This window comes from Narcine bancroftii, chromosome 8, assembly GCF_036971445.1.
Source record: "Narcine bancroftii isolate sNarBan1 chromosome 8, sNarBan1.hap1, whole genome shotgun sequence".
NCBI lineage: Eukaryota > Metazoa > Chordata > Chondrichthyes > Torpediniformes > Narcinidae > Narcine > Narcine bancroftii.
In genome coordinates, this window is record NC_091476.1 from 134,646,692 (window position 1) to 134,667,457 (window position 20,766).

General features: G+C 42.0%; 1 protein-coding gene across 3 annotated transcripts in view; it reads left to right on the forward strand.

Moving 5' to 3' along the window:
• The first annotated feature begins 3,673 nt into the window (after positions 1-3,673).
• The window catches only part of zbtb44 (zinc finger and BTB domain containing 44), a 34,400-nt gene continuing 17,307 nt past the window's right edge, over positions 3,674-20,766 (forward strand). The window contains exons 1-3 of one of the 3 annotated variants that reach the window (XM_069894920.1): positions 3,688-3,774; positions 6,046-7,094; positions 19,742-19,826. In XM_069894920.1, coding sequence (XP_069751021.1) covers positions 6,080-7,094; positions 19,742-19,826 — 1,100 coding nt within the window. In that variant the 5' untranslated portion in view covers positions 3,688-3,774; positions 6,046-6,079. Of the gene's footprint in view, positions 3,775-6,045; positions 7,095-18,300; positions 18,637-19,741; positions 19,827-20,766 lie in introns of those variants that run through there. The other 2 variants (XM_069894923.1, XM_069894922.1) reach the window with 2 other exon arrangements.

Here is a 20,766-nt window from a genome sequence, read left to right on the forward strand (position 1 = left end):
TAAAACTCAAGATCAAGCCCACATTTACCATATCAGATGGCAGCACATTTCACACTCCCACCACTCTCTGAGAGAAGAACTTTCCCCTAATGTTCCCGCTAAACCTTTCCCCCTTCAGCTTAAAACTAATGAGCTCTTGTATTTATCTCCCCCAATGTAAGTGGAAATGCCTACTTGCCTCTACTCTGTCTATATCTCTCATAATTTTATAAACCTCTATCAAATCTCCCCTCATTCTTCTATGCTCCAAGGAATAAAGTCCTAACCCGTTTAATCTTTCCCTGTAATTCAACTCCTGAAGCCCTGGCAATATCCGAGTAAATCTTCTCTGCACTCTTTAAATCTTATTAATATCCTTCCTGTAGTTAAGTGACAAGACTGCACACAATATTTCAAATTTGTCCTCACCAAAGTTTTAGACAACTTCAACATAACATCCCCAACTCCTATACTCAGTACTTTGATTTATAAAGGCTAAGATGTCAAAAGCTTTCTTTACAATCCTGTCCACCTGCGATGCCACCTTCAGGGATCCCAGATCTCTTTGCTCCTCCGCACATCTCAGTGCCCTACCATTTACTGTGTATGTCCTACCTTGGTTTTCCCTTCCAAAATACATCACCTTACATTTGTCTGCATAAAACTCCATTCTCCCAGCTGGTCCAGATCCTTCTGCAAGCTATGAAAGCTTTCTTCACTGTCCACTACGTCTCCTATCTTAGGGTCATCAGTAAATTTGCTGATCTGATTTATATCATCATCCAGATCATTGATATAGACCACAAACAAGGATCCGCACAACATTGTTGGTTGAAGGGCCTGTATGTATTGTGGTGCTCTATGTTCATTTATGAAATAAATTTGCTTAAGGAGCATAATCAAATATTTTCTTGAAAGCTGCATCTTCGTAAGATGTGGAATTGGCTGCAGATCTCTAGGGCGGCAATGGAGTTCAATCTGGATAAGTGTGAAGTGATCCATTTTGGAAGGTCAAACGTGAAGGCAGAGTACATGGTTAATGGCAGGATTCTTAGTGTGAAAGAACAGAGGGATCTTTAGGTCCAAATCCATAGCTCACTCTCATAAGATTGCCACGGAGGTTAATAGGGTAGTTAAAAAGGCTTATAAATGGTAGCCTTCAATAGTCAGGGGATTGAGTTCAAGAATCATGAGGTAATGTTTCTGCTCTATAGAACTCTGGTTGGAACATATTTGGAATATTGTGTTCAGTCTGCCCACTTCATTACAGAAACGATGTGGAAGCTATGGAGAGCGTCCAGAGGAGATCAACCAAATGATACCTGGATTAAACAATACGACTTATGAGGCAAGGTTAACAGAATGAGAGGTGATTGAATAAAGGTCTACAACATTATGAGAGCCATAGCTAAGCCATAGCTAAGATGTCCTTTTTCCCAGAGGACATCGTAAAAGCTGAGAGGAGGAAAGTTTAGGGGAAACGTCAGGGGAACATTATTTTACACAGGGAATAGTGGATGCTTGAAATACATTGCCAGGAATGGTGGTGGAGTTTGGTAAAATATGGACAGGTTGATATGAAACATGAAGGATGGAATCTTAGTCCGTAACAACATGAAATAATTCAAAGCTGATGAATTTGCGAAGGGTTGTGGCTGGGAAGCCAAGTTTTGGTCAACATTAATTTCTCTTGCAAAATAAACTTTGTTTATTTTCTCTTGCACCAAGGTACAGTAAAAGGCTTTGCTTGATCCAGTCATCAACACATACATATGTGGAGCAGGTATTGCAATATTAATAATACAGAAATGCAGACTCCCATCGGGAAAGAGATACAGAGGAAGAACCATCAGGTTGAGAAACAGCTTCTTCCAAAGAGCACTGATATTGCTGAACGATTGATGAACTGGCTCATACAATCCCTCTGTGACTTTACTATTACGTTAACAATAATATTTATTTATTTTAATATTTGAATATACATACTGTGCATATGTATCATTTGCCTGTATGTGTGTTTACAGTGTTTTGCCGTGAGGACCGAAGAATGCTGTTTCATCGGGTTGAACGTATAATTGGATGATAAATGAACTTGAACAGGTTATGGTGTCAAAGTAAGTCAAAAATGCAGAGTATAGTGTTACCATGACAAAAGAGCAGGAAGTTGTGAAAAGTCCAGCTAAGCGTGTGATACAGATCCCGATGAGGGTGAGGAGGGTAAAGGAGACAGAAGGAATCCCATCAGATAGATGAGCAGTGCTGTCTCAAGGCAGCCATCCCTGGAAGGGAAGTGATAATCTAAAAGCTGGAAATTGTTAATATTCAGCAGACTAAGCAACAGCAGTGCAGAGAGAAAGATGGAAACATGAAGGTCTGCAGATACTGGGATTATAATGAAAACACTGAAATGCTGGAGGAACTCAGCAGGTCTCAAGCCTCCATAGGAGGTAAAGATATCTAAACAATGGGCAGAAGCCTAACAGCCCAAATACGCCTGAGATTGCCTGATCTCGGAAGCTAAGCAGGCTCAGGTCTGGTCAGTACTAGGAGGGGAGAAGACCAGGTTTCTGTGAGGGGTGTTGGACACAGTGGCTACTCTGTCTACATTCTAAATGTAGTATTACATGAAATAATGGAACCTTTACCTTTATAATGTTATGGTTCTGTGATAAATGAGACCTATTCATTTTCTTTTGTCCAATTACCATATTTTGACAATATCCTTTGGGCCTAATATAAACTTGCAGGTGGGTCGTTTGGCTTGTGATTTGTTCCTTTCTGCTAGTCGTAGTGGGCTTCATCATGCTTCCTGCAAAGGGACTCAAGATTCTCAATGTTAATTCACCATCTAGAGTGGTAATGGGACGTAGAGAGGTTGGTGGAGATGGTTTGCCTTTTTCAGAGGCTTTGAGAATGCTCCTTGAATTATTTCCTCTGTCCACCGATTGACGTTTGATGTGATGGGCCTTCCTCTCGTGATGCCAGAACAAAGCCTCTTCACTCACTCAGAGGATGGTGAATTTATGGAATTCTCTGCCACAGGAAGTGATTGAAGCCAGTTCCCCAGCTATATTTAGGAGAGAGTTAGATTTAGTACTTGTGACTAGGGGGATCAGGGGGTATGGAGAGAGAGCTGGAACAGGGTACCGAGTGGATGATCAGCCATGATCAAAAATGAATGGCGGTGTAGGCTTGAAGGGCCAAATGGCCTACTCCTCCACCTATTTTCTATGTTTCTATGAGCATGTGGCGGAGGTGTCCTCAGTCCCTCGCATTTGATGCAGTTGAGTAGATCCAGCAGCCAACCAAAGGCAATCTCTTTCCTGTCGTCATTCCGTGAGATTTTGATATGAGCTAAACTAAAAAGACCCTCTTCAGGAGTACAATTCTGATGGAAGGTCGACCTGAAAGGTGCACTCTTGTCACTGGTGCCTGTCCTGTTGAGCTTTTTCCATGGTTTTAATTTTCAGTCGTACAATTCCCTGGTCATTTCCCTATTGCACTTTGTGGGACAGTGATGGCTTCGACGTTTGTGGCGTTGCAGCAGTGACCAACGGCTCTATCAGCCAAGGTATCCAGCAAGGCGGTCTCGGCGCCAGGTAAATGCAGTTCCAGGGCTGTGTGGCACGGCTGTCAATCACCACCCGAGCACCTGCCAGACCCGCCCCTAGGTTTGAGCGACAGCCGCAGGCGCGCAGGGCAGGCCGGGAACAAAACAAACGCCAGCGCGAGCAGCGGGTGCGGACCGAGCGGCGGCAGTGCCGGGAACCGGGCGGGGACTTAACGTGATACAGGGTAAGCTGTGGCCTTGTCGGAGTAGGCTCTCACCCGTACGCTGGACCTGCCATCCCTGCCTGGGCCCGATCTCCGTGCTCGCACCGTGGCCTGAGCTTGGGGCCTGCGACCGAGAGGGGTTCCGCCGCCTCGCACCGGGCCTCGCGTCCACAAAGGCCGCGTTCGCCAGTGCGGCGGCGCCGTCACTGGGCCTGGGCTGTGGGCAAGGCGCACGGCGGGCCCGTGCCCAGCCTGGGAAACGGGCAGTGCAGCGCCGGGCCCCACCATGCGGCCTCAGAAGCCCAGCCCCCGTGTGTGTGCACCGGGGAGGTGTGGTCCCAGGTCCCTGAAGCAGATGACCCGCTCCTTGTTGGATCTTGCCGTGCTCTCCTTCCTGGTAGGCAACTGGGACTAGTCTACAGTCTCACCCCATTGGCTACAAAAACACTGGTATCCCCTGTTGCTCTGCATTTCAGGCTTCATTTAAAACATTGGTCGTGTTCGCCTCCAATTGAGTCAAGGCTGTGCAGTGTCGGTAAATTCCATTAGTCTTACTTTCTTCTTGGTGTACTAAACAAATTTCAGGCAAGTACAGTTCAAACTTCAAGCAAGAACAGTAGTTTTATACACAAAACAATGAAGTGAAAACTCAAGTTGTTGACTTTATATCTGAGTTCAAAGCTGAAGGCATATCACATCATTCATGACCTGCTTCTGCTTTGGTTGATCTCCCATCATTATGAAGTTAAAACTTTGATACTGTATAAAAATGGTGCCAACTAAAATTGCACATCATTGTTTGGACCGAGTTGGTAGTTACTAAAGTGGATAAGGTTGCACAACGTGTGGTTAAGATCGGAGCACATTGCCTTCAAAGAGATTGCCAATCATAATCATTATTTCAAAAGTGAGTTGGATAAGGCTCCAGAGGGAAGTTAATTTGTAGAGTTATAAATAAATTGTTTGAGAATGGAATTGTTCGAAACGTTAGTGTGGACTCAGAGGGCTGAATTACAACCATCTGTGCTGTGACTTTTCAGATTCTGTGGAATGTGAAGGTGAAATATTTGCAACGTTGAAGGGAAAGGATCAGAGGGGCTGTTTGAGAGAGTCAACGTAGATTAGGAGGTCTGAATGGTCTTTCAATAATCAGGATTTAGTTTTTCTTCTTGGTGTACTAAACAAATTTCAGGCAAGTACCGTTCAAACTTCAAGCAAGAACAGTAGTTTTATACACAAAACAATGAAGTGAAAACTCAAGTTGTTGACTTTATATCTGAGTTCAAAGCTGAAGGCATATCACATCATTCATGACCTGCTTCTGCTTTGGTTGATCTCCCATCATCATGAAGTTAAAACTTTGATACTGTATAAAAATGGTGCCAACTAAAATTGCACATCATTGTAAAAAAATTAATGAATCAAGCTACCCAATACAATGATAATATTGCAGACATTATTATGGAACTGCAGAAGTGAATATGCTTCCGAAAACTGAGGGTAAATGTGAAGAAGTCACCTTCACTAAACATCTGAACATAGATTCTAAAAGTAATGTTCATCAGAAAATGTACTAGAATTAACACAGCATGAAGGTTTTTGTTTTTGAAAAACATTTCTCAATAAGCTGTGTAATTTCTGGTCACTCTTCTGTCAATCTTTTCTACTTGTGATTACTGTAAATAATCACAACTTTGTCCAACATGACATAAAATTCTTGAAGTAACGGCTGACTTGCATCTTGATTTTACAATTTAAAAAGGCCTCGTAGCATAATTTTAAAATCTAGGTTTTGGATTACAATATTACAACACGATTACAATATTCAGAAATTAATCAGACATTAAGAGTGTGGTTATTAAATGGCACAGGCAGCTGATGATGAAGGTACTATATGTTGGATTCTTAAAATGGTTGGTTAAGGGAAATATCAAAGCAAAAGAAACTCTACCAAAAGGTGAAGGGAGAATAAATAGTTCAACGCACAAAGTCTGAGCTAAAATGACTTAAAACAAAACATTTCAATTGTGTTCTTTTGGTGCTGCATAGACCATTTTTTCTGTGTTCAGTTTTAATGAGATTAAATTATGATTGTTGGGATTACAACACTAAATAATTTTAAAAATAAAAAATAGAGTACAATGAATTGCTGTTTGGTAAAGTGCAAAATTACATGCCCAATGCTAACTTTTTAAATATAGGTTTATATTGAAGGCTTGCAGGCTAGTCAATGTGCCTGAGAGTGTATTGATCTTCAAAACTCAAAATAAAATGCAAATGTTTTTCCATCAGGTACTCTATCTTTTGAACTCCGTGAGGAAAAATAATGGGTTTAAAAACTTTTACACACAATTCTCCAGTCCATGGTCAAGAGCTTCTGGGAAAGTTAAATAAACTGCGCAACGAAGGACACTTCTGTGATGTGACAATTCGAGTCCAGGAGAAGGTCTTCAGGGCCCACAAAGTGGTTCTTGCTGCTTGCAGTGAATTCTTCAGGGCAAAACTTGTAAATCAGTCGGATACAGATGAGTGCATTTTGGATTTGAATCATGTTACTGTCAGTGGATTTTCTCCATTGTTGGAGTATGCATATACAGCCACACTTTCCATAAATACAGAGAACATTATTGATGTCTTGGCTGCTGCAAGCTACATGCAGATGTTTCACGTAGCAAACACCTGTTCAGAGTTCATGAAATCAAGTATCCTGTGGAATACAAGTAATAATTCACCAGGATCTGTTCCTCCTCCTCTTTCTCAAGAAAATAATAGTGCTTGTATCATTCAGTCCCATGATGACAGCCTATCTCCAGTATCTTCAGAATGCAGCTCAGTTGAGAAAAGCAAGCCCAGGGAATCTCGCAGAAAACGAAAGAACTTCATAATGATGTCCCCAGAGAGTCCCACAGAATCTGCTGTGCAGCCCAACTGTTCTCAAGTTGCGAACCCATCAATGACCTTCTCAGACAATAGGACCCAGCACTCTGTTGACTCATCACTGTCATTTCAGTGGACACAGCCTGTGGGTGCTGATCGTCGGACTCTCAACGAGAAAGCAAAATCAACAGAGAGTGTTAGAGTTGTGGAACAGCCCATAACCACTGAGGTGACAGGGAGAGTGCCTGAGTACTCTGCTTGTGAGAGTACAAAAGCAACATCATCCCCAATGGTCGAAGATGATGTAAGGATCAAAGTTGAAAGGTTGAGTGATGATGAAGGTCACGAAGTTGTATCACAGCCTGTCAGTGCTTCACAGAGTTCCCTTAGTGACCATCAAACTGTACCAGGGAGTGAGCAGGCTCAGGAGGATTTATTGATTAGTCCCCAATCTTCCTCTATTGGTATGTATGACTGAACTTTAAACAGGTTTTTAATCCACGTGTATTAGGTTTAGTAAGACAAAGCAAAATATCCATAACATTCCACATGTGATAGTTTAGTCTTGGTTCATATGATTGGAATGTTATTTGCTTGTAGAAAGCAATGAAAGTTTAATAATTAACAATATTTAGCTTTGGTAAGGAAGGACCATTAATAATTTGCATTTTGAATGATATTCTTGCATCTCAGGGAATAAGCAGTTTATTTGCAATAATTCCTGCTGAACTAATGCAGTCCTTCATCCAGTCAGCTGGGGTAACAAATCGACTATTGTTTCCGTCACAATGCTGTGAGTTCAATGGAGAAACTAGGTCATGCCGCAGGTGGTTATCAATCCACAGTTACTGTCTGGTTATCCTGCCTGTGTTTTGAGCATGACTTCCAGAGTAGGAGCAGCAAAGCAGCCCTAATTCAACTTCTCACCTAAAATTCTTGACCGTTAATTTAAATCAGAGCACTTAATTAAGAATTAAACTATTATTTATTATTGTTGTTGTTATTCATATGGCATTGGGAAATGTAGCTGCTAAAATGTTATAATTAAAAGTGAAGCTTGTTATTGTTGTATAGTGTCTGTACTACACATGTAAGCATTTCATGGATAGCATTCGCTTTGTTGAACAGGTTGCACTCTTTCATTCATAACTGCACATGAATTTTATGTTTGTGAAAAAAAAAACTACGAATTACATTTAACCACACTACACCTGCATTAGTTTGGTTAAGTGTAACAGCCTCCACTGCAAGTTGAACAGAAGTTTTCAAACATTATTTCTTTAAATCATGTTTTTAATTGCAATAATTTAGTTAACAATTGTTCATTTTTAAAAATTTTGTATTTCATTACCATCTTTGTATCTGAAAATGTATTATTTTCCAATGTTTGTCTTTTTCAATCCTCCCCTAAAGTGTTTCCTAGAGAGTAAATGTTATTCATCTTGGGTAGTTCCTTGGAGTTGTGGATGCCTTGCTCTCACCATTCCTCAGGTGGCTGAAGAGTGAGGTTGGCAGATCATATTTGACAGGGAAAATGGGTGTGTTGTTTGGAATGTTCTACACTCCTTTTGTTTGTGCATGGTCTCTCCGTGCTCTAATCTGAGAGACTGGGAAGTTCAGTGCTTTCCCAGACACCCCTCTATTTTGTTCATGTGTGTGCCAAGCATTCCCAATAGTCAGTGTGATTGTTCCATTTTTTTATTAGGAACTTTTCAGAACATTCTTCAAGTATTTTCTTTGCCTTCTTAGAAGTCACTTGTTCTGACTGATGAATTTGAAGATTTTGCTGAGACAACATTGGTAGTACGTCGTTAATGCTTTGTGATAGGAATTGTTTTATCTGCAGCATTCAATAAGTGAAGACCATTGCTGCTTGGTAGCCCCTAAATTTTATGTTAGATGAGATCTTTCCCTCAGTTTGCTAGAGGTGATGATTTATTCAGTGAAGTTCATCAGTTAAATGGTCTTGCGATATAGAACCTAATCTGTTTTTAGGAATCTGATTGTGGATTTTGTTTTTGGGGTGGAGTAAGGGGAGTCAGTGTTGTCCAGCAGAATCAAGTTATGAAAGTTCTCTTGTCGTCTTGATATTTGCTAAGGGACCTAGATTCTTGCGCTCAGTTAAAAAAAAATTGTGATGACTTGGATCTCATCCATTGAACCTATGCTTGTGTATATTTCATTTGCATACTGTCGACTAGAGTGATCTTGGTTTTAGAATGGAGGCATCAGAAGTTAATAATATCACTTTATCTTGTAGATCAGCCATTTTTAACCTTTTTTTTGATTATGGCCCCCTCCTTGGGATTCTGCTTAAAGTTTATGGGCCCCTGTCCTGTGAAACAGTCATTTACTTAGTTAGTTCTGTACTTTTCTCCAGATGACATAAAAAAACATTGATTACATATACTTTACAATCATAAAATATTTTATTTCAGTCTGGCCCCTGTAGAGAATGGCTTCTGTAAATTAAATCCTATAATGGCAGGAAATATATTAGAGATGCAGTATTGCAGCAAGGTGGAAAGATGGCACAGTCATGCTTTACCCCAGTCTGCTCTGGCTCCATTGATTAGAATCAGAGTATGAATGTCATTGTGTTGCAGATGATAGCAAGTTCCTGATGACAGCTGAATATGAGAAACTCCATAAACCCTATCTTCTGACTAGAATCAAAGGCTGTTGTGAAGTTGGCTTGATCAGAGTTTGGCACTCCCCTTTTATGTTTTTCTTCAATTTTGGTGCAGCAAAGATTTAAATTTTATTTGCAACGTGGTAGAAAATGATTCCACCATTGAGAACCAAGCTGCCCAATTCATCTACAACCCCATAACATTTTGGAGGGTGGTAGGAAACTAGAGCATCCAAGGAAATCCCACTCAGGTCATGGGGAGAATGTATAAACTTCTTAAAGACAATGCTGGATTCAACCCTGGATCACTGGCGTTGCACTAACCACTGAGCACAGGGGTAAATCTTTTGGGAATTGCAGCTTTTTTCCTTTGTGATTCTCAAGCATCCTGTCCTCTTCCCAGATGAGAATGTTTATTTGAGCAAGAGACTTCACTCAGGTGAAACAAGAAGTCTGCAGATAATAAAGAGATGGAACAATACACAAAAAAATGCTGGAAAAACTCAATGGGTCATGGAGCATCCTACTTTGGGAAGGGCCCGGGCCTGACACGTCAACTGCCGATTGCTTTCCATAAATGCTGCATGACCTGTTGAGTTTTTCCATTTCTAGCAATTTTAGAGCACTTTACTGACACGTTTTAAATATTTTAGAAGAATTTTTTCCAAATGCTTTTTTAAAAAATTGATAAAATTTTGGTTTAACTAAGGTTACAACTCATGGTATGCTGTATGTGGTGGACACTAGTAACAAGGATAGGTTATTAATTGCTGAGATCTTTGAAATGCCTCTGTCCTTGATGAGCTGGGTCTTTGATGTTTGAATGGTAGTTGGTGAATCCGTACATGGTTATCAGCTAATTGTTTGATCTCCTGTGCTTATTCCACCTACCACCTGACTTTTAGGAATAAAACATTTGGTAAGCTTCAGACCTCAGTCCAATAAAGATTTGTGTTTAAGACTATTAATTCTTAGATCTCCTAGAACCATAGAAAACTACAGCATAGAAAACAGGCCATTTGGCCCTTCTAATTCTGTTAGTCCCACTGACCTGCACCCATTCCATAACCCTCCATACCTCTCCCATCCATGTATCTATTCAATTTATTCTTAAAACTTAAGAGTGAGCTCTCATTTACCATGTCAGATGTCTGCTTGTTCCACACTCCCACCACTTTTTTTTTCACAGCGAGACTTGCTGAGTTTCTCCAGCGTCTGTAGATTTTCTTGTTTAACTCCTTATGCATACATCTATTTATTTTAAAGTGTAGCGGCGGCTACACTGCTAACTGAAGGATCGCACAACCAGAAGGGTTGATTTCAGTGAGCAAACACTCCACTCCCACCACTCTGAGTGAAGTTCCCCCTAAACCTTTCCTCTTTCACTCTAAAGCCATGTCCTCTCATATTTATCTCTCCTAATCTGTGGAAAGAGCTTACTTGCATTTATTCTGTCTGTACCCCTCAATTTTGTAAACCTCTATCAAATCTCCCTCATTCTTCTATGCTCCTAACCTCTTTACTCTTTCCCTGTAACTCAATTCCTGAAGACTCAGCAACATCTTAGTAAATCTTCTCTGCACTCTTTCAATCTTATTGATATCTTTCCTGTAGTTTGGCCACCGGAACTGCACACAATACTTCAAATGTGCCCTCACCATTGTCTTGTACAACCTCACTATAATATCCTAACTCCTGTAATCAATATTTTGATTTATGAAAGCCAAGATACCAAAAGCTTTCTTTACAACCATGTTTACCTGTGACACCACTTTCAGGGAATGATGTATCTGTGTTCTCAGATCCCTTTGTTTCTCAGCACTTCTCAGTGCCCCTCCATTTACTATGTATGTCCTACTTTGGTTTGTCATTCCAAAATGCAATACCTCACACTTGTCTGCATTAAATTCTATCTGCCATTTTCTGACCCATTTTTCCAGTTGGTCCAGATCCCTCTGCAAGCTTTGAAAGCCTTCATTGCTGTCCACAAAGCCTCCAATTGTAGTGTCATCAGCAAACTTGCTGATCCAATTTCTCATGTTGTCATCCACATCATTGATATAGACAACAATGGTCCCAGAACCAATTCCCTGAGGTACACAACTAATTACAGGCCTCCAGTCTGAGAAGGAATCAACCACTACCAATCTGTTTTCTCCCATTCAGCCAATTTCAAATCCAGTTTATAACCTCTCCATGGATGTCTAAACTTCTGAACTAACCTCCCACGCGGAACCCAGTCAAAGCCCTTAAAGTCCATGTAGACAACATCCACTGCCTTTCCTTCATCTTGGTAACCTCCTTGAAAAACTCTATAAAGGCACCGACATAATGCCGATACAAGCCGGCTATCGTATGCCTTTTCAATGCTCCACTTACCTTCTGAGCACTATCAAGTTGGCTTAGGGTATCATTTTTTATCCTCCTTTAATTCTCCAAGTGAGGTAGTCTCAGTGACAAAGTGTTGTAAACGTGGAAACCAGCTTGCACGGCATAAATGGTGATTGAATATGTCGTACATGTGCACCATTTTGTGCGGGATTTTCAAAAAACAAAAGCCACGGGTCAGTGATCGACCTACACACAAACCAAAATAGTAATGTCTGCAAATTGGAGGGTCAATGGAATCAGGGAGGAAATAAAATGCCAGATGACTGGTACAGTGAAAGATGGTCCAATACTTGAAAAGCTGTTTACACAGCTCGTGTGTGGGTTCACCAGGAGCAAAACTGAAGAGCTCCTGCAAGAAATTCCTTCAGGTAATGGACCACAATGGTAGAAGTTGCAGATGCTGTCTGGACTGGTGCTATTTTGACCTGTGCCAGTCTATCTGGGGGACCAACCACTCTGCTAATCCGGTCTCTCTCCTGACCACAATGAATGAGCCAACGGTCTCCAATGCCTTCCTTGCTGCGTCTCCATCCTCCAGCATCACTGCAGAAGCTGGTGAGGCCACTGGATTGGAAACTGACACCGATCAGAGATTCTCCAGGTAAAAAATATCATTTCTTGTTCGTGATTATGATCAATCTAATTTGGTTTGATGAGTGCATGTCTGCCCATAAGGACTTATGTAGCTAATGTCACTTGTGCTGTTTTACTTTCTAGGATGCCAGCCGCAGTCGAAAAGGCAAAAATTGACAAGTGTTTTCCAAAGAAATGGAAGAGGTACTGCAGTCAATGGAGTGGGATGATGCTGACTGCAATCGCAAACACCTGGAGAAGCAGAGGGAGCACAAGGAAAGAATGCGAAATGAAGGCTGAGTTGGCAGCATGGGACCACCTGAATTTGTTTGGCACCATTCTGCAAGCCATGCAACGTGTCATGAAAAATTGGGTTGATGCAAGGCCTGATTGCGCTCATGCCTTTCCCTGCAACTCCTCATCCTTCTCCCTCTCCATACCATCAAACTTTCTCAGGCCAGTACCATGCTCCTGCACCATGAGGCAATTTTATTTTCTGTCTATCAATGACAGTCATAGCCTCAACCAGATGGATGCGGCATATGAGTCGTTTGATTTCCCCCTTCATTGTCCTCCTTCCTCCATCTGCTGAAGTGATCAACTCTCAACATTGATTGTGTTCATATTTTGCACTTTTGAAAAAAAGTTTACTGACATTTGATTTGCACTCTTGTTGTTTACATTTTACCTTTGCACTACATTTCTTGGACAAGTTCCTTAGACCTTTAATAAAAATGGTTAATTTTTGCCTTTATCAGCTCACCAATTTATAGAATTGACATAACAGATAGCTTGGCGTCCATGTGCATGTGCCCCCTGATAGGTAACTTGGTCAGGCTTGGGGAAATAAGGTAGCTTGGTAGTCCACTCAGGCATGAAGTGCTCCTTTTTAATTTCATATATATTGTGCAGAACACAACAGGCAAAGCATCTGATACATGACTGGTACTAATATCAAGTCTCTTGGCCAGGCACCTCCAGTGACCTTTGAGATGTCCAAAGGCATTTTCTACCAACATCCTTGCTGAGCTCAAACGTTGGTTAAAGGTCCATTGATGTTGATCATGTGAGCGGTGGTTAGTGAACCCCTTCATCAGCCACTTCCTGAGAGGGTAAGCTGGGTCTCCGATTAGATGCACAGGGATTTCCACACCGTTGACAAATTCTGAATTCTGTGGGCAGATAAATGTAGATGAATAACTACTTTAAACACCCTCTGACATCTCAAACATTTATAAAATGATAGAATCTAATCCTTGCATTTGTTCAAAAATCTAATTTAAAGTATAAGTCAGCCATTCTTTAACAAATATATATCCCATTGTCATTGCATCCTGCTTGGTTACATGTGACATTTAAAAAAAACCGAGAGATTGCCTGATCCACATATACATCACTGTATAATGGGGTATAGAAAGTTACTTCATGTGGGAAGAGGTACCCATGTTATCTTCAGCCTTTCTGTAGATGGGTGAGTTGGCTAAAACTTGAGCATCATGCTTGTAGCCAGGCCAACTCCCACACACATATGTGAAGCTGAAAAGACGTGAACACATTTATTGACATTTGCTACACGTAAATTGATAATGATGAAAGATTGTCACTCTGGTTGAGATCCTTGCCAGAAGTGTGGTCAACAACAGCTTGAAGAAGAATTGACTACCACCCTTTCGATTGTAGTAGGCTTGAGCATCTTCGGCGTGGGGGGGCTGCTATGATGGGAATATATGTGCCATCGATGGCACCAGTGCACATTGGATACCCCTGTTCTGCAAATCTGTCCATTACCTCCTGAAGATGTGCGCCACTTGGCAATTGGACTTGACATTTGGCTCAGTGCTCCGGTAACCTGGCATACCAACACACAGTGGAAACACCCAGTTCAAAAATACAACTGATGGATTGATATTCACTTGGGGTTGCATACTACCACAAAGAAACAGCGACTCTCAACTGAGGTTCGAGAGGCTGTTGCCAATTTGCTGCCTTTGCAATGAGTCTCAATACAAAGTCGAAGGTGTCCCAAGACATACGGAAATGAGTCTGCCACTCCTCTTCATCAAAATTGTTGAGGACATTTTACTCTCTCTCCTCCACATTCTTCTATTGGAGACCATCGCAAATTAACTCATAATAAACAAGAATTTCCGTCTACGGCGTCCAATGTCAGTGCGCCTGTCTGCCTCAAACTGCTCCCTGCTTCTCTTTAAATTCTCCAGTGCATTTCTGATTGAACAGAAATGTTTGCATGCATCAAAAGGGTGAAGACTGGAAAAAATTTACAGGTCAAACATTAGATAGAGCTGTTCGTCCACTATTTGTAATTTCACTGCCTGGTGTGTATGTTATACATCACATTATGCGCCGATGGTGCTGTGCTTCATGCCCCACCTGTTTTGCTCCGGACACCGTGACTGGATTTCTGCTTTATGTGACCAGCCAATTGTGCTTCCAGAGGCAGTTAATCCATACGCCAACTAGGTGTTTTTTTTTCTGTGTGAAAGTGCCTTATGATTCGTTAAATGCAAAGCCACGCTGGCTATCCTTAATCAGCCCTTGGCTGTCCAAATACTTGTACATCTGGCCTGTAATTTCCTGGTTTACTTTTGGAGCCTTTTTTAAACAACGAAACAACATAAGCTACCCTCCAATCTTCAGGCACCTCACCCCTGGCTAAGGACATTTTAAATATTTTTGCCAGGGCCCCAGCAATTTTTTCACTAGTCTCCCTCAAAGTCTGAGGGAATATCATGTCAGGCCAGGGGATTTATCTATCTTTATACATTGTAAGGCAGCAAGCACCTCCTTCATGACACTATCGCTTGTTTCCCTTCCTTGTATACTATGCCAATTTTCTGAGTAAATACTGATGCAAAAGTCTGTTTAAGATCTCCCCCATCTCATTAGGCTCCTAGGGGACCAATTTTGTTCATTACAATTCCTTTACTCTTAACATATTTGTAGAAGCCCTTCGGGTTTACCTTCACATTATCTGCCAAAGCAACCTCATGACTTCGTTTTGCTTTCCTGATTTCCTCAAGAATTTTCTTACATTTTCTATATTCTAGTACCTCATTTGCTCCTTGTTGCCTATACCTACTATACACCTCTCTTTTCCTCTTAACCAGATTGCTAATATTCCTTGAAATTTAAGGTTATCTATGCCTGTTAATATTATCTTTAATCCTGACAGGAACATGCAAAGTCTGCACTCTCAAAATTTTGCCTTTGTAGCCTTCCACTCACTGAACACATCCTTGCCAGAAAACAACTTGTCCCAATCCACTCTTCATAGATCTTTTCTCATTTCCATAAAATTAGCCTTTCTCCAATTTAGAATCTCAGTTCAAGGACCTTATCCTTATCCATAATTAACTTGAAACTAATGACATTATGGTCACTAGACCCAAAGTGTTCCCCAACACATACTTCTATCACCTGACCTGTCTGGTTCCCGAATAGTAGATCAAGATTCTCTCATTGGTACCTTTATATATTGATTTAGAAAAGTTTCCTGAACACATTTGACAAGCTCCAAGCCATCCAGCCCTTTTACAGTATGAGAGTCCCAGTCAATATGTGGAAAGTTAAAATCTCTTACTATCACAACTTTCTGTTTCTTACATCGGTCTGCTTTCTCTCTACAGATTTGCTCCTCCAATTTTGTCTGATTATTGGACGGTCTATAATACAACCCTCTCAGTGTGCACACACCTTTCCCATTCCTCAGCTCCACCCACATAGCCTCTGCAGACGAACCCTCTGGGCTGTCCTGTCTAAATACAGCTGTGATATTTTCCTTGAGTTGCAATGCCACTCCCCCTTTCATTCCTTCTCCTCTATCAAGTCTGAAACAACGGGACACTGGAACATTGAACATTGAGTCCTGTACCTCCTGTAACCTCGCCTCACTAATAGCAATAATGTTGTAATCCCACATGCCAATTCACGCCCTAAACTTGTCTGCCTTTCCGACAGTGCTCCTTGCATTGAAATAAATGCACCTGAATTCATTTCTATCATGTACAAACCTTTCATTTCTGTCTATACATGCAGTTCTCGCATGATCTTTATCCTCCACCACTATCTACTCTAACACTCTGGTTCCCATTCCCTTGCCAATCTAGTTTAAACCCTCTGAAGCAGCACTAGCAAACCTACCCGCAAGGATGTTAGGCCCCCTCCAGTTCAGGTGCAAACTGACCTGTCAGAACAGGTCCCACCTTCCCCGGAACAGAGCCCAATTGTCCAGAAACATGAAGCCCTCCCACCTGCACCATCTCTTTAGCCACGTATTTAGCTGCATTAACTTCCTATTTCTAGCCTCACTAGCACGTGGCACAGGTAGCAACCCTGAGATCCCAACCCTGGTAGTCCTGTCCTTCAATTTTGCACCTAACTCCCTAAACTCTCTTTTCAGGACCTCCTTATTCTTCCCACCAAGTCATTGGTCCCTACATTGACCATGACATCTGGCTGCTCACCCTCCCTCCAAGAACTTAATCCGAGATATCTTGGACCCAGGCATCAGTGAGGCAACAGACCATCCAGGATTGTTGATCTCTCCCACAGAATCTCTTATCTGTCCCCCTACTATGGAATCCCCAATCACAACTGCTCTCCTCTTTTCCCTCCTTCCATTTTGAACTGAGGGTCTAGTCTTGGTGCTAGAGACATGACCACTACATCTTATCCCTGGTAGGTCATCCCCACTAACGGTATCCAAAATGGTATACTTATTGGGAGGCATGATTGGCAGCACAGTTTGCGTATCAGTGAGCTCAATGGCTTTAGAGTGCCAGTGATTGGGACTGGACAAGGTTTCAAATCCTGCGCGGTCTGTAAGGAGTTTTGTACATTCGCCCCGTGTCTGTGTGGGTTTTCCCCAAGGGCTCTGATTTCCTCCATTTGAAACATACCGGGGGTGTAGATTAATGGGGTGTAAATTGGGCGGCACAAACTTGTGGGTGGAAATGGCCTGTTACTGTGACATTTTTAAAAAATTGTTGATGGGATTGGCCACAGGGGTGCTCTGCTTTCTGTAACCTTCCCTTTCCTGACAGGAGCCACCTGCCTCTTGTGGGTGACCGTCTCCCTGAAACTCCACTCGAATGATCCAAATTTTATCAAACTCTATTCCCTAACTTGGTTTGTCAGGAGCTGCAGCTGGATGCATCTTTTGCAGGACAATTGTGTTGTCCCAGATTTCTCACATCCCGCAGTCAGAGCAATCCACTGCCTTAGCTGTCTCCATTACCTATTCCTAATTAAATTAAAGGATTAAATTACCTCACCTTGTCCTCAACCTCTGCTCGTCTAAGCCACTTGAGTCAAAGCCTTAAAAGTTCCACTCCCTACACTGAGCTGTAGTTTTTATTCTAATTGTTAAAATATCAAAAATTGAACTTCCCTTCGCCGCTGCTCCTGCCAGATCTTGCCTCACTGAGTCTGGCTCTATGCTGCCTCACAGTTGACCTGACTAAGGCCACCCCACTGAAGCCTCACTGCCACACCGCCAAAGCCTCACCACTGCTCCACCAATGTCTCACTGCCAACCTGCCAAAGGCTGCTTCCCAAAGCCTCACTGCTGACCCACTGAAGGTGGCCCTGCCGAAGGCTAACTGCCGAAGCCTCACTGCCACCCCGTCAAAGCCTCAGCACTCTGTTGAAGCCTGTCACCCCGTTAAAATCTCACCACTACCCCGTTGAAGCCTCACTACCGACCCACCAAAGCCTCACCGCCAACCCACTGAAGCCACTGCTGACCTGCCGAAGGTGGCCCCACCAAAGGCCAATCTGCTGAAGCCTCACCACTGACCTTTTGAAGGCTTACCGCTGCCTTGCTGAAGCCTAACCGCCAACCTGCCGAAGGCAGCCTCACCAACCTGCCAAAACCTCACTGTCAAAGACTGCCCCACTGAGCCTCACCATCGAAGATCACCCTGCTGAAGCCTCATCGCTGACCTGCTGAAGGCTGACCCACCAAAATCTCACCACTGACCCGCCGAAGCCTCACTGCCATCCCACTAAAGGCCGCTCCACCGTCTGCTCAGGCAACACGACTGCTCAGTCAATTTTTCCCTTCAGTTTGTGTTTTCTGTTGGAAAGCAATGTTTTCCTACTGATTGTGGTGGACTTCAAGGCACAAAGAACACACTGTGACTCCAAAATTGTCACTAATACCAATGCAAGACTCATGAATGTTCTTTTATTAGTCAGACTTAATGTTATGATTTATCACAGTTTGTTAATCTGCTTTAGTGGCTTATTATCGTGCTGGTACAGTTTCAGTTATCAAGCATGTTGGCTTTTAAACCATCTTTTCATTCAATGCAGAACACAAATACATGAATGTTATTGTCCTGTTAAATTTCTATTCAAGAAGAGCTGCAGGGAAAAGCCTGGGAACAGTAAGTCATTGAGTTTCTGAGGGAATACTTGGATGAACAAAGGCTGATTAGGCATGGTTTTGTAATTGAGAGGTAATGTCTCACAAATCTAAGCTTTTTGAAAATGTGTCCAAGGTTGAAGAGTGAAGAGTTGTGGATGTGTGGATTTCAACAAAGTATTTGATAAGGTTCTGTACAGTAGGCTGTTCTAGAAGGTTAGGTCACATGGGGTCCAAGGTGAGATAGCAGAATGGATAGATTAATTGTAGATAGTGTAGATGGTTGCCAAAGGATGCAACAAGATGTTGATAGGTTGGGTAGATAGGCTGAGAATTGGTTGATGGCATTTATTACTGAGAAATGTGAGGTGTTGCATTTTGGGTGGTCTAACATGGGTAGGACCTACACAGTGAATGATAAGGATTGGAGGAGTGTTGTAGAGTAGAGCTATGTAGGAGTACAGGCACATAGTTTCTTGAAAATGACATAATAGGTAGATAGGTTGGTGAAAAAGACGATATATTGACCTTCAATATTGAGTAAGGAAGTTGGGAGGTCATGTTACAGTTGTATAAAACGTTGGTGATGCCCCCTTGGAGTATTGTGCTCAGTTTTGGTCACTGTTTTGCAGGAAAGGTGGTGTCATGCTGGAGAGGGTGCATAGAAGTTTTATGAGGATGTTGCCGGGACTCGGGGGTCTGAGCTACAGGGAGAGGTTGGGCAGGCTAGTGCTTTTTCCCTTGGAGCACAGGAGGATGAGGGGTGATCTCATCGAGATGTATAAAATCATGGGAGGAAGAGAATGGGTGGAACGCAGAGTGCCTTTTGCCTAGAGTTGGGGAATTTGGTGACAGAGGTCATGGGTTGAAGGTGAGGGAGACAAAGTTTAACAGAAATATGAAGGTGGTGTATGGAATGTGCTGCCAGAGGAGATGGTTGAGGCAGCTACTATTAAGATGTTTAAGAAAAAAATGGATAGATACATTGAAAGGATAGGTTTTGAGGAATATGGTCCAAATGCAGACAGGTGGGACATTTTGTTCAGCAAGTTGGGCTGAAGGACCTTTTTCCATGCTTTATGTCTCTGACTAAATATTCAGTGTCATTTACTTTTTACTCTAAACAGGTTCAGTAGATGAAGGAGTTACAGAAGGGCTGCCAACACTTCAAGGCACTTCCAATACCAACAGTCACCCAGATGATGATGATAGGTAGGTTGTCTTTGTACGTGCAGTAAATGAGTTCAGGATAACTACAGAGTAATTTGATAAGCTCAAGTAGCAGTTTGTTGGTTTCAGAATTGGCAAAAAATAGATTTGGCAGTTGAGGAAAAACTCATTTACAATCAATTTTATGATGTGTTCACTTAGAAATGTTTTTTCACTGTCATCAACAATTAAACATAGAAACATAGAAGATAGGAGCAGGAGTAGGTCATTCGACCCTTCGAGCCTGCTCCGCCATTCAACGAGATCATGGCTGATCTTAAAGTTCAGTACCCCGTCCCCGCCTTCTCTCCGTAACCTTTAATACCCTTATACTGAAGAAATAGATCTAATTCCCTCTTAAATATATTTAATGAACCTGTCTCTACTGCCCTCTGTGGCAATGAATTCCACAGATTCACCACCCTCTGGGTAAAGAAATTCCTCCTCATCTCGGTCCTAAATGGTTTGCCTATTATCCTCAAACCATGGCCCCGGGTTCTGGATTTTCCCATTATTGGAAACATCCCATCTGTATCCATTCTGTCCAGTCCTGCCAGAATTTTATATGTCTCTATGAGATCCCCTCTCAATCTTCTAAACCCCAGCGAGTACAATCCCAATTTGCTCAATCTTTCCTCAAGTCATTCCTGCCATTCCAGGTATCAGCCTGGTGAATTGCCTCTGCACTCCCTCCATTGCAAGAACATCCTTCCTTAGATAAAGTGACCAAAACAAGACAAAAGACTGGTTGCTTCATACCTGCTGCCCTTTGAATTTTAAGTGCCAAATTATAAGTCATGCCCTTGTTTTATTGTAATGCAGTTGAAACTCCAAAACCATGAACACAAAAATCATTCTTATTAAATATATCTCTCTTGCCTACCATTGCTCAAAATATATTTTATTGTGCATTGTATAATTCGAGTGATATGAAAAGTGCAAT